Source organism: Podarcis cretensis (assembly GCF_951804945.1).
Source record: "Podarcis cretensis genome assembly, chromosome: 11".
Lineage (NCBI taxonomy): Eukaryota > Metazoa > Chordata > Lepidosauria > Squamata > Lacertidae > Podarcis > Podarcis cretensis.
In genome coordinates this window covers 15,857,903-15,870,758 of record NC_137180.1, presented here as the reverse complement: position 1 = coordinate 15,870,758, position 12,856 = coordinate 15,857,903, and the positions used below count along the sequence as shown (strand labels likewise).

At 41.2% G+C, this 12,856-nt stretch overlaps 1 protein-coding gene across 1 annotated transcript in view; it reads right to left on the bottom strand.

The window, feature by feature from the left end:
- FBN2 (fibrillin 2) overlaps positions 1-12,856 on the bottom strand; it is a 136,950-nt gene that overhangs the window by 90,450 nt on the left and 33,644 nt on the right. Inside the window, exon 7 of the mRNA XM_079995931.1 lies at positions 7,887-8,012. Coding sequence (XP_079852057.1) covers positions 7,887-8,012 — 126 coding nt within the window. The remainder of the gene's footprint in view (positions 1-7,886; positions 8,013-12,856) is intronic.

The window sequence follows — 12,856 nt, the reverse complement described above, 5'->3', positions numbered from 1 at the left end:
ATTCCATTTCAACAGCAGGTTATACATTCTTGATAGTATCTTAGCCTTGGGTTCTAACAATTCTGTTTCTAATTTTGATTTTTCCACCTGGAAGCCAATTTTCCTATCCAAATTATAGGCCTCTCTTTCTATTTTTAACATGACTGGGAAGATTCAAGGAGGACCCCAGATTTCTTGCTTTAGGTACCTACAGGCTCAAAGGAACCTACAGGTGCATCTAGGGGTTGGCAAAACCAGCCCCTCTCCCCCGAGGGGGGCACCAAAATCACCTATCAGACTATGCAGCGTATGGTATATGGCCTGTTATTGTGTTGCCACCTTCTAGACCTCTTGTGGAGGAGGTACACACAAAGAAGGGCCTCAGATTGTGATTGCAGGGTCTAGGTCAGTTCTTATGGGGATATGCGGTCCCCATTGGTTCTATGGTGTATGCCTCACACTGTACTAAAGTGCGCAAAGCATTAGAATAGTACAGTGGTACCTCAGGTTACATACGCTTCAGGTTACAGACTCCGCTAACCCAGAAATAGTGTGGTAGGTTAAGAACTTTGCTTCAGGATGAGAACAGAAATCGTGCTCCGGCAGCGCAGCGGCCCCATTAGCTAAAGTGGTGCTTCAGGTTAAGAACAGTTTCAGGTTAAGAATGGACCTCCGGAACAAATTAAGTACTTAACCCGAGGTACCACTGTACATGCTGTTTCTTTTCTTGTCTTTCTCCGTGTACTTTATTTTCCTTTAAAAAGAGAATGTGTCTTTTTTTGTTCCCTCCTCTTAAAAAGAAAAAAGAAAAAGAAAAAGAAGACAAAAGGCATATAACTGGTGAGAGATGGAGCTTAAAATTTTCATTGCTTTCAAACCACGCTGTGAAACTTGACAATACTGCTATGCTCTTATACTAACCATATAGTTGTTCCTATAGTATCTCTAATATGATTCTCACAAAGCAATGCCATTTTATAGTGACCTCTGGTACATGTAGTCAGAGCTCCTTGTAAATCTCTTTATGCAATCTATCACCAGTTAAAAGTTGCCAGCTTTCAGGTTTTGTAACGAACTTGGAGGCTGGCCCAGGTTTAAACTGGGATTCATTTTGTTCAAGCTTAGGCCAAGTTTCCACAAACCTTGAACTGACTTATGTTTTCCATTTTGAAGCTATGCGAAACTCTGTAGGGTTTGTACGTCTCAATCTATAGCCAGATGATTCTGCCTCAGCTGCCTTTTAAGTTGGATAAAAAGAAAAACGAAGAACATTGTCCTCATAATGTTCTCATAAAAGGAGTCCAAATCCTTGAGCCTTTATCTATAGCTATGGAATTCCTCACTCGAAAGGTGTTCACTGGTGCAGAATGCAACAGCTGCTTTGTGCTAGGACACTGGCTTTCTATAGCGTTCTGAGCCTATTCAAGGTGCTAGTTTTATATATTTAAGACACAAATTATGTATATTAAAGTGAACACAAAAATAAATAAAAGCTAAATAAATTAACCATGAAGTCAGTGTTAACAGAAAGCTTGATAAAAAAAAGGCATGTGTTTCATTTGCCATTTGATGATTTGAACAAAACAAGTTTAGTTCATTGTCTTGTTGTATTGTGCATGTGACAAAGGGGAACCACGCCAGGTGAAGGCATCCTCCTTTGCTTGTCCCTGTGCTAATTTAAGTTTGTTGGCTAACTTTTCTAGTTGGGCTGTTTCCCACCCATTTTGGTACCAGTAGCCCATGTTCGCTCCTGATAGGTACTTCCAGTGTCTAGTTATGATGCATACAAAATAATATGGCTAATCTGACCACACAACCCACCCCCAAACACATACAAACAAGCCACACTGCAATCAACTGAACGCAACCAATCAGCTCCTGTCCCCCTAATCTCTTGCAGTGCCAATAAAAATTAATAAATTTACAAATACCCTACCCAGATGCTATGCAATTGAACAAAAGAACATTACCCTCCCATCTCTATCCCTCCCCATCTCCCCCCCCCCCCGCAACTGCATTATGTCTACGACGATAGTGTCTCACACAAAACATAAACGAACTGACTATGAGTAAAAAATGGAGATGTTATATGTACCATCAGTGGCGTAGCGTGGGTTGTCAGCACCCGGGGCAAGGCAAGTAATTTGCACCCCCTAACCCGTGGATTTGTGCTCCCTAACCCTAACCCCCAGATGCTGCGCCCGGTGCGGCCGGCTCCCCCTGCACCCCCCACGCTACGCCACTGGTACCATACTTTTTTGTCTATAAGACACCCCTTGTATAAGACACCCCCCCCCATTTTGGGGGACTAAATTTTAAGAAAATGAGGGGAGATGGCCCAAAGCTGTTGAGCCTCTCCCCCCACGAAGCTGTGGGCAGGAAACACTCCCTAGATCGTTTCCCGCGCGCAGAGGCATTGGGTGAATTTGCGCTCCGTCCATCCATCCAGTTTGCAGGAATGCAACCTCCCCCAATGCCATCACGCACGGGAAACAATCCAGGGAGTGCTTCCCGTGCACAGCGGCATCAGGTGGATTTGTGCTCCCGTCAAAGAGCTGGCTGGCGGCGCAGCGCTTCTCCCCTCCCCTCCCCCCCATGCCATTTTCCGTGTATTGGACGATCCCAGTTTTTTGACGTGATTTTTGAGTCAAAAAACCTCATCCAATACACGGAAAAATACAGTACTCTTCCTTATTTACCGTATTTTTCGCTCTATAACACGCACCCGACCATAACACGCACGTAGTTTTTAGAGGAGGAAAATCCGTAGGCATGCCACCTGTAGGCATTTCCTCCATAACACGCACAGACATTTCCCCTTTCTAGGAGGAAAAAAGTGAGTGTTATGGTGCAAAAAATACGGTATTTGTTTGCTCTGTAACACTAGAAAATCTTAAATAAAAACTAATTTTAAAAAGCAAGTTTAGGAACACAGGAACCTGCCTTATACTTAGGCCCTTTGTTCATTTGGCTCAATGTTGTCTACAATGAATGCCACCAATTCTCCAGAGATTCAAGAAGGAGTCTTTACCACCCGTCCTGGAGATTAGATCTTAGACCTTCTACAGGTAAAAGCTCTACCACTGGGACTCTGTGCACAACTCTAAGATTTTGTTTCTTGGAGAGTGTGCGCAGTTTGTTTACAAACCATGCATCTCTCCTTCAAATGTTGCAGAGTTCTCTTGGAACACATAGTGGATGAGTATTAAGCCCGTCTGCTGCACATGACTTGGCCCTTAGGAGGTGAAAGAATGTTTAGCCATCATCACCATAAAATCTCCCGAGTCCTTTAAAGCAAGGACCAAGCCAGCACTGTTTTAAGCCAGTTCTGTCAAACAGTAAAGACAAACATCCAATTAAACACAAATACAGTCATACCTCAGATGCTTCAGGTTGTGTTTTTTCGGATTGCGGATCGCCGAAACCTGGAAGTACCGGAATGGGTTACTTCCAGGTTTCAGCAGTTGCGCATGCACAGAAGCACTGAATTGCAACCTGCGCGTGCGCAGATGCGGGTTATGAACACTATGGGTTGTGAACGTGCATCCTGCACAGATCACGTTCGTAACCCGAGCGTCCACTGTACCTCTTAACCGAATGAAGAAGAAAAATGAGGGTGAATATGTTGTTAAGCGTTGTGCAAGGCGAGAGAGAGAAGAAGTTATATTTTAAGTATTACACCTAGGACGGGACTGGACATGGCCATAAATTGGATAGCAAATTCCCACCTGTGGGACATTTTACTAAAAAGCCAGCCAGCCAGCCAGCCAGCCAGCCAGCCTGCCTGCCTGCCAAGCAAAACAACTTCCCTGCTTGTCAGCTAGAGGTCATCTCCTTTACCAAAATGACTTCAATGAACAGGATATAATAATTGGGAACTAACCTTGCCAGAAAAAAAGTTTGAAGACATTTCTGAATAGTTGCATGTTCCCTTTTCATCATTTGCTGTATTAGAAGCATTTTAAATACCGTATTTTTTGCTCTATAAGACTCACTTTTTCCCTCCTAAAAAGTAAGGGGGGATGTTTGTGTGTCTTATGGAGCGAATGCAGGCTGCGCAGCTATCCCAGAAGCCAGAACAGCAAGAGGGACTGCTGCTTTCACTGCACAGCGATCCCTCTTGCTGTTCTGGCTTCTGAGATTCAGAATTATTTTTTTTCTTGTTTTCCTCCTCCAAAAACTAGGTGCGTCTTATGGCCTGGTGTGTTTTATAGAGCGAAAAATACGGTATATAAAATGTACTTACCATTTGTTGATGAGCTGTTTGTGTGTCTGTTCACACAAATCCATGAACCTGTTAACTTATACACTGGTATAGGAATACTTAATCTGGGAGTGTTTGTGCAGCCAAGTGGCTATTGCACTTTTGTTACTAGTAGTTTAAAAATCCCAGTACTGTTTTGCATACTTAGGTGAATAAGCAAGAAGCAACACGTGCCAATATAAATTAATCTAATTTAACAAAATGTGGATAAAGAGTAAATATAGAGGAAAGTAAACTAGTGAAGGGTTGGGTAGGGAGTGGACAAGCCTAGGGACTTTTCCCTGTCTCCCAAACATAGGGAGGGGAAAACGTCTAATGAGGACCAAAGACAAGTGACTTTCAGAAACATTATAATACTTTTTATTATGTATATAAACTTAAGAAATGCTTTTAAAATGTAAAGTACCACAAACAAAAACTTTTTTTTATTTGTACTGGGTTTTCTAAAAAAGAAATATGTGATACCCACAGAATTAAGGATTAAATGTGTATTTCCAGGAATACTGAGAAAATCACTAAGCCTTTATAGTTTCCCCTTAATACTAGACTACTACTACTAAACTAAAATCCTTCAGAAATAAAATGAAAGTCTTGTAAAGAGTATAAAAAATTAATTAACCTGTGGATCCATGAGACCAGAGTACAAGTTCTACTGAGTTACAGTAGGTTTTGTGCTCTTAAGTTATTTAAGCAATTTTGGTCAGCAAAGTACTGAGAATGTAATGTGAATACTTCTTCACATTCCTGCCAGGAAAAATGTTTCTTTTAAGCATGCTAAAGCACATCTGGTTCTTCAAGTCCAAAAGGTAAAAAAGAAACTGAAATTACATGACTCTTAGTTTATTTTCTTTTTTTAAAAAAGTAAAAATGGATAGTTAATGTCAAAGTCATACCATTCCTGTTAAAAACTGGCATCTTGCCTAGGTAAGGCCTGCAACACGTTTGCCCCTTTGCAATGTTTGATCTGGCTTTACATATATGAGAGGGGAAGGGAGTGAACTAAATACTTGCTGGTGAGATCACTTAAAAGGAAATCCAGATTAAAACAAGTATTCTTCTATTGACTGAGTTCTCATGCTCTCTCTTGCTCTTTGAGCCTTATAATAAGCCCAATTTTGTCAATATTCTCATATATTGAAACGTTTCCTGCACTGAAGGAGCTCAACTTAACCCCTAAAATAACGTTTACCTTCAAAAACCTAAAGCATCTTTTATTAATTTCAGGCACCCTTTCACAAAGTGGTTTAAATAAATCAATAAAAATCTGCTATCTGTTTTAGAAAGCTGTTCTCTGTGCATTTGGATACCTCTCAAGATACTCATGACCAAATTTTGCACAATAGTTCTTGAAGCCAAGGAAGGGGTTTTCATCTATGTTTGGATTCAACTGAAAGCCATTTTGAATCAAGATGGCGGACTGCACCTTTCAAAACTACACTGATTTTAACCACTGATTTGAAAAGCACAGTGATATTTTGGTTTCGACAAACCTAGATTCCTGAACTGCAGTGTGTTGAGATTCCTGAACTGCAGGGAATTAACTACATGACCCTTGGGGTCCTTTCCAACTATGATTCTACAATTTTATTAACACACAAGTACCCATATACGTGGGTGGCGCTGTGGGTTAAACCACAGAGACTAGGACTTGCCGATCAGAAGGTCGGCGGTTCGAATCCCCGCGACGGGGTGAGCTCCTGTTGCTCGGTCACTGCTCCTGCCTACCTAGCAATTCAAAAGCACATCAAAATGCAAGGAGATAAATAGGTACCGTCTGGCAGGAAGGTAAACGGTGTTTCCGTGCGCTGCTCTGGTTTTGCCAGAAGCGGCTTAGTCATGCTGGCCACATGACCCGGAAGCTGTCTGCGGACAAACGCTGGCTCCCTCGGCCAATAAAGCGAGATGAGCGCCGCAACCCCAGAGTCGGCCACAACTGGACCTAATGGTCATGGGTCCCTTTACCTTTCCCCATATACGTACAACATCCACCACCTGATCTTAACATTCTGGTAACTGAACAAACTGGTAGGCTTACTCTTAAGCTTCTCTATTCATCCTAATGACACAGCAACACTTTTTCAGCATGGTGTGTGTACAGAAAAGGGCTGCCAAGTAGGAGAGGACGAAGCTTAGAAATGGGGATGGTCTGTGTACAAAAGAGTTGAGGAAAGGAGGAGGTAGAAAAAGGTGTTGAGGAAGGTGATAATGTTGTGTATTGGCAAAGCTGGAGGACCTAACAGGTGAGGGGAGAATGCATGAAAAGTGATGTGTGATCCGTGTGCAAGAAAGAGTTGAGAAAAGGGAGGAGGAGGAGAAGGGTAGAAGGAAATAATAATAGCATTTCTTGCCTACATGTTACATGTTTCAAAAACAAATAACTTGTGAATTCCACAATACAGCACAAAAGCCAAGGACATACCCACACTTGCTTTGCATACGCAATATCTGTACTATGTACAGCTAAATTTAGAAACTAAAGCCATTTTCACCTAATTTGTTTCAGTTGCTGTTGTGCAAGTAACAGTACATTTCCAAATTTTCACTTAGAGAAGATAAAGGATTTCTCATGGTGAAAATATACAACAGTTCTCTATTTATTGTTACCGTTACCTTTATTATTTATTCCAAAACTGATTTATTTATGATATAGTTCCAAGCAAATATTTTTTCAGTGATAATAATAATTACAATATATTTATTTATTTATACCCCATCCATCTGGCTGGGTTTCCCCAGCCACTCTGGGTGGCTCCCAACAGAATATTAAAACCACAATAAAACATCAGACATTAAAAACTTCCCTAAACAAAATGTTTGTTTTCCTTCATTAAAAACTGGAGTTATATCCTCTGTTTTGCTAGCTTTTCTTCAAAGCTTAATCAATTGTATTCATAGTTACAATGTCTGTTATTTAGCAGGAATTGTAAAGGAGTACAATTTTAAAGAATGTTGCAGGCGAGAAAAAAGATTGGTCTTGCTACCTTGCACCCCAACACTGTTCCCAAGAACTCAGATTTTCCTGTCAAAGTTCAGTCAAAATGAGCAAATAAGTTAAAACATAATTAATCTACACATAACATACATGTGGTTCATCTGTTCATTATTAAATGGATTTTCTCTTCCACTGTTCCTCTCTCACTCAAACACCTGTGCAATCAGATTACGTTACCTCACTCTCTCATGGTCAGCACGATAGATCTTCTTAGGTCTTACAATTCATTTAATAGTAGAAGAGGTCAAAAAAGAGTTCTTAAGCCTAAGGAAGGGTTTGGAATATTTCCAGAAATGCTTATACAAGAGAACGAGAGAAGGGATTTAGAGTCTCTGTCCCATGATGCTGAGACTGCTTGACAGACTGAAGCAGGAAGGAAATGGAGGATGAAGTGTTTTGGCAAATTTCAAAAAACGGAGAGGGAATAGCTGGAAGAAGCAAAAATAAATAGGGTGCAAAGTGTATGGGGCAGGCGTTTTATGGGAGAAAATGAAAATTGGTGTTCCTATCAAGCATCCGACTGAATTCCTCTATTAGGGTCCAGACTCTAAACCCCAAACTATGCCCCCCCATGCTCTCAGTCCAATATATCATAAAACAACAGGCAGTGAGCACTATGTATGAGGTTTCTTTCCAGTTTGTTACACTTACCTTCACATTTCTGAGTTGCTTCATTCTGTTTGTGACCAGCAGGGCATTTGCACTCATATGATCCAACTGTATTGATGCAATTTCCCCCTTGGCAGATTCCAGGTATTGCCTGACATTCATCAACATCTGCAAATAAAATATGTGTTTTCAATATCCTAAATGAAAATAAACCTCATGTGAATGCTAATACAATGTACACGAATGTGTTTTCTTGCTGAGGGCAATGATAATGTGGAATCTCCATCTCCAGACGATGGGATTGGCTACCTCTATGCTCATCAGTATTCCACAAATCCTGAAACCTCAAAGGTCCCTGCGATCTAGTGCGGCTGGCCTCCCAAACTCGCCCACTCAGCCTGGCTGGACTGGCTGGAATTCAAATCAATCACCTGGTGAGAAAGCCTCACCAATCCCCAGCGGCCGGCCTGGGAAGTCCCCAAACTGTTGTCCCAAGCATCGCTCCCTGGGGGATGGGAGTCGTCTGCACTGGGCCTCAACAGCTGCCCACCCTATGACTGGGTAAGCAGCCATTTCTGGAGTGTTTTAAAAGTTTATTTTATTTTTATTTAAGAACTTCTGTAAATTCTGCATCCGCTGAGTATGGAGAAGCTACCATCTAATTTTAGATGGCCCCATTTTGCTTCTACACTATTAAATTTCCACATTATAAGGAATTATTCTATTTAAAACCAACCAACAAACAAAAACAATTCTAGTTCCAGAAACCTGAAGACACATACATTGCAAACAATAAGAATTTGAAAGACTTTTCAATGTAGACATCTAGCTAAACATAGTTTATTATAACCATTGATTGCCAAACTTCAGTCGTAACTACATTTGCAGAAGTGTTTCTACTTTGCTGCTGAAACTATGCTGAGTTTATTTAGAAATAAACAGCCTCCATAATGCATAGAATAGAGATGATGTAAAGCCATGTGGACTCCTGCATGTCCTTCCTAGAATTGCCGTTTTTTAGTTTTTGGTTTACAATATAGGCTGTTCAAGACAAACAGCACTTATAATGAGGGTACATTAGAACAATCAATTTTCTTTCTAATAAAAAATGACATGCATTGAAGTAGTCTAGAACTTTGTTGTCTGAAAAAGCTCAATGACTCTGCAGACATTCTTCAATAGAGAGGCCAGATTTTTGCCCTTTGTCTGGATGGCAGGTGCAATGGTGACCAATCTTTCCACCCAGAACCCCATGACACAGGCACTTACGTTTCTTTTTCATCTCAGCAGTGCTAATTCAGCACATTAAAAATCCTCAACACATCCCGCACCTATATACAGATTTTAGCATGTTTAAATGGCACATTAAGAATTTTGCAGACTGTTATCATTATTATTATTTATTGAATTTATATATCACCCTATACCCACAGGTTCACAGACTGTTGATGGTGCCTGTAAGAAACTGTATTTTTATGGGAGAAATCTAAATGTAACAAGATGGTGCTGTTTCAAACACTATCAAGTTAATTGTGTGAAAGGGGGAGGTGACTTTTATTCCTAAATGACGGCAGATACAGTGGTGCCCCGCAAGACGAATGCCTCGCAAGACGGAAAACTCGCTAGACGAAAGAGTTTTCCGTTTTGGAGGTGCTTCGCAAAACGAATTTCCTATGGGCTTGCTTTGCAAGACAAAAATGTCTTGCAAGTTCCTGCGGGTTTTTTTTCCTCCCCCCCCCTTTTCTAAGCCGCTAAGTCACTTATCCGCTTATCCGCTTATCCGCTAAGCCGCTAAAAGCCACTAAAAGCCGCTAAACCGCTAATAGCGCTAATCCGCTAAGCTGTCAATGGGCTTGCTTCGCAAGACGAAAAAACCGCTAGACGAAGAGACTCGCAGAACGGATTCTTTTCGTCTTGCAAGGCACCACTGTACAGACATACCTCGTGTTGCATTAGTTTCATGTTGCATCTTTTTGGCTTGCGAACGCAGCAAACTCGGAAGTGTATACTTCCGGGTTTCGCCGTGCACTTTGCACATGAGCAGAAGCATTCTGCATGCTTCACACATGCACAGAAGCTCTCTATCACGCTCCGCGCTTGCACAGAATCACCACTCTAGTTGCGGAATTTTCGGGGTGCGAACGGCACCCCAGAACGGATCGTGTCCGCAACTAGAGGTACCACTGTACACTGTATTGGGGTACCATTGGCAATTTGCCAGGAGGCAGATAAACTGATGAGCTGAAAATATTATTATGTAACGCATAAGGTTTCAGTTTTGACACTTGGCTACAGAATTCAACTTTCATACATTTCAGTAGAAATTCCACTCAAATATATTGGTCTGTAGTTATAGGCCAATGAAATTTTGGAATTCTAATGAGAACCTGGTGACTGGTTGGAGGGTCTGACTGGAGAGAATAAAAGGGCAGACTCAGCATTTTTTAAGGGGCTTCGGAAGACTGTGAAGATGTGTGTTGAAGAAAAAGTGACAAGTCTGAGTGTTTGGAATGGAAAGCTCTTGTTGCCAGGGGAAACAACCAGTGTCCACAGGGGGCTTAGGAAGTGAGGAAGGAAGACGAAAGACCCAATGCTTTAATGCTGAAATCAATGAAAGCTGAAGCTAAGAAGGTCTGCAAGGACAGAGGAAGTCTCCCACCAAAGTACTTTGGAAAAGCCAATGGGAGCAGTGGCAGACTTTGGGCTCTCAAATTTCATTGGTGCCCTGTGCAATGCAAATTCGGTACCCCCTGCCTCTTGTGCTCCGTTCTATAGAATTGTTAAGGTTCCCCTTGCAGTGCGGTGCCCAGTTCTGCCACATTGGTTGTGCCACCCTAAAACCACCTCTGATGTCACTATTATATTTCAGTATGTTAGCTTGAAAGAAAAAAACAGCAAGAAGACTTCAGGTGATCAGCCAGTGATTTAACAGAGTTGGGGCTTAGAAGGGTAATTGGCCAGTGATATAGTATAAGACGAACTAGAGCAAGCTTCTCTTTAAGACAACAATTACAAAATGACAATGGGTTGGGCAGGAGGAAGTGCTAAGGGGGGAAAGTGTAATTTACTCTGCCTCTTCGCCAAAATTTTCTCCTGTGGATTTTTTCAACCAATCTTCATCAGTTAATGGGAAAAGAATTTGTCTTCAAAAATTATAAAGGGGGAGAGGATATTTTGGTAAATTTCTCATGGGCAGGGTGAAGGAATTTGTTATGCTTCTGTTACTTCTGAGGTGACCAAAGGGTACTTTGTGAGTGCCCTTTCTTTGATTCAACAAATCATCTCACTAATAGTCTGCACTATGGAGTTTCTGGGGTTCCTGTGTTTTAAAGCCCAGGGCAAGACGTCATAAGGTAACTCATCCCATGGGGCTTTTTCAGATTAGGAAGCATGGAGTGGCAGGAAGGCAGCAGAGTGCAAGAGAAAACTTTACTGGAAGGCAAAATGCATATACCACCCTTGGCCACCTTGAAACAATAAGGTAAGCTCAAAAATGGAAAATTCTAAAGTGCTCTGAGAATAAGGCCAAAAAAAAGGGAAGGAGAGAAAACTTTTGAGATACTGGAGGGCAGATTTCAGCACTGCAATTATTCGCCCAAAGTTAAGTCCCACCAGACACGTGGTATTAGTAACCACATCAGTTTTCCCAATAGCCTCTTTCAGTTCTTAGCTGTAAGGTACAGGGTTTGACCTTTAGCCTTCTGCTTCAATGTGCACTCAATGCATGGAGGCATTCAGTATAAGTAGACCTTTTATCTGCCAATGTTGCTTATTCAAATGCAGCCAACTGTGTCAGCAGAGCAGTAGCTAATATTAACAATTTACAGATGTTGTAAGTAGCAAATTAATGTGCAAACAGCAATATATGAATTCTCTGGTGGCCACTACTTCTACAAAGAGTGTCTCTGTTTGACTCCTTCACAAGAGAATGTTTCACAGCTAAATGAGTTGCAGATATTAAATTATTAAATAATTAATTGCTCTACTAGCAGGAAACAAAAATAGGCTAAGTTTTCCTCTCTCCCTGCAGTGAAAACATTTTAGTATTTAAGAAACTTTATTAATCATTATCAGCTTTGGTTCGATTTGTGGTAAAAAAAACAAGAAAAGACAGCAACTTGCATTATGTTAAACTGTTCTATGGAAAAGAAATCAGGAAGTGAAATATGAATGGAGCCTTGCTACATCAGCAACTGAAGCTAGAGAAGCTATTGATATTTACATATGTACACAAATTAGGTCTGAAATTTGGTTGGACACAGTCTTACACAGTGAGGTTCTGAACTAGCCAAATGAAAGCACATATCAAGTTGATTTCAGTGGTTTCATAGGCCACAGGTTAGAAGCCACATTGGTTTCCATCTCTGTAAATAGCTCTTATTATATTTTTCATGCCTCGCTTCATTTTTCATGTGAAAAAGGGGTCATAGATCTTTTGGTTCAGCAGAATACTAAGATGAAATCAAAATATTATTGTGACCATTTATAGGTGGGAGACACTGACAGCAGGAGAGTCTGTCAGATAGGACATTGTTCTGCCCACTTCCATGAATATTGTGGTTCCCACTATGCCATCCTATGGTCCAGCAAACCCCACTTCACCAGAATCAACTCGAGTCCTTTCCAGGGATATAGAAACATAGGTTTCAGACATGAGTATTTCCCACCTCTTCCTGGATGCCAGCATGTGCTCATGAGAACTCAAAATTCCATGGCTACTGAACAAGTTCCCTCTGCACTAGGCTGTCAGTTGCTTTTTAAAGTATTTGTTAACATCAGTGTTTCCCTAACATATGCTGATACCTCTGCTTCTTGTTCTCAGTGGCCTCATTTTGCCTACATTCTTGTCAACACTCACCACCTGAGTCTGCTATTAGAACGAGTGGTTCTAGCCAGTCATGTGGGCAGAAATATTCACAATCCTAGTGGCATAAGATGGACTTGTAAGGAAATAAAGCTCAAGTCCAGTTAATACATACAGTGGTGCCTCGCAAGACGGAAAACCCGCTAGA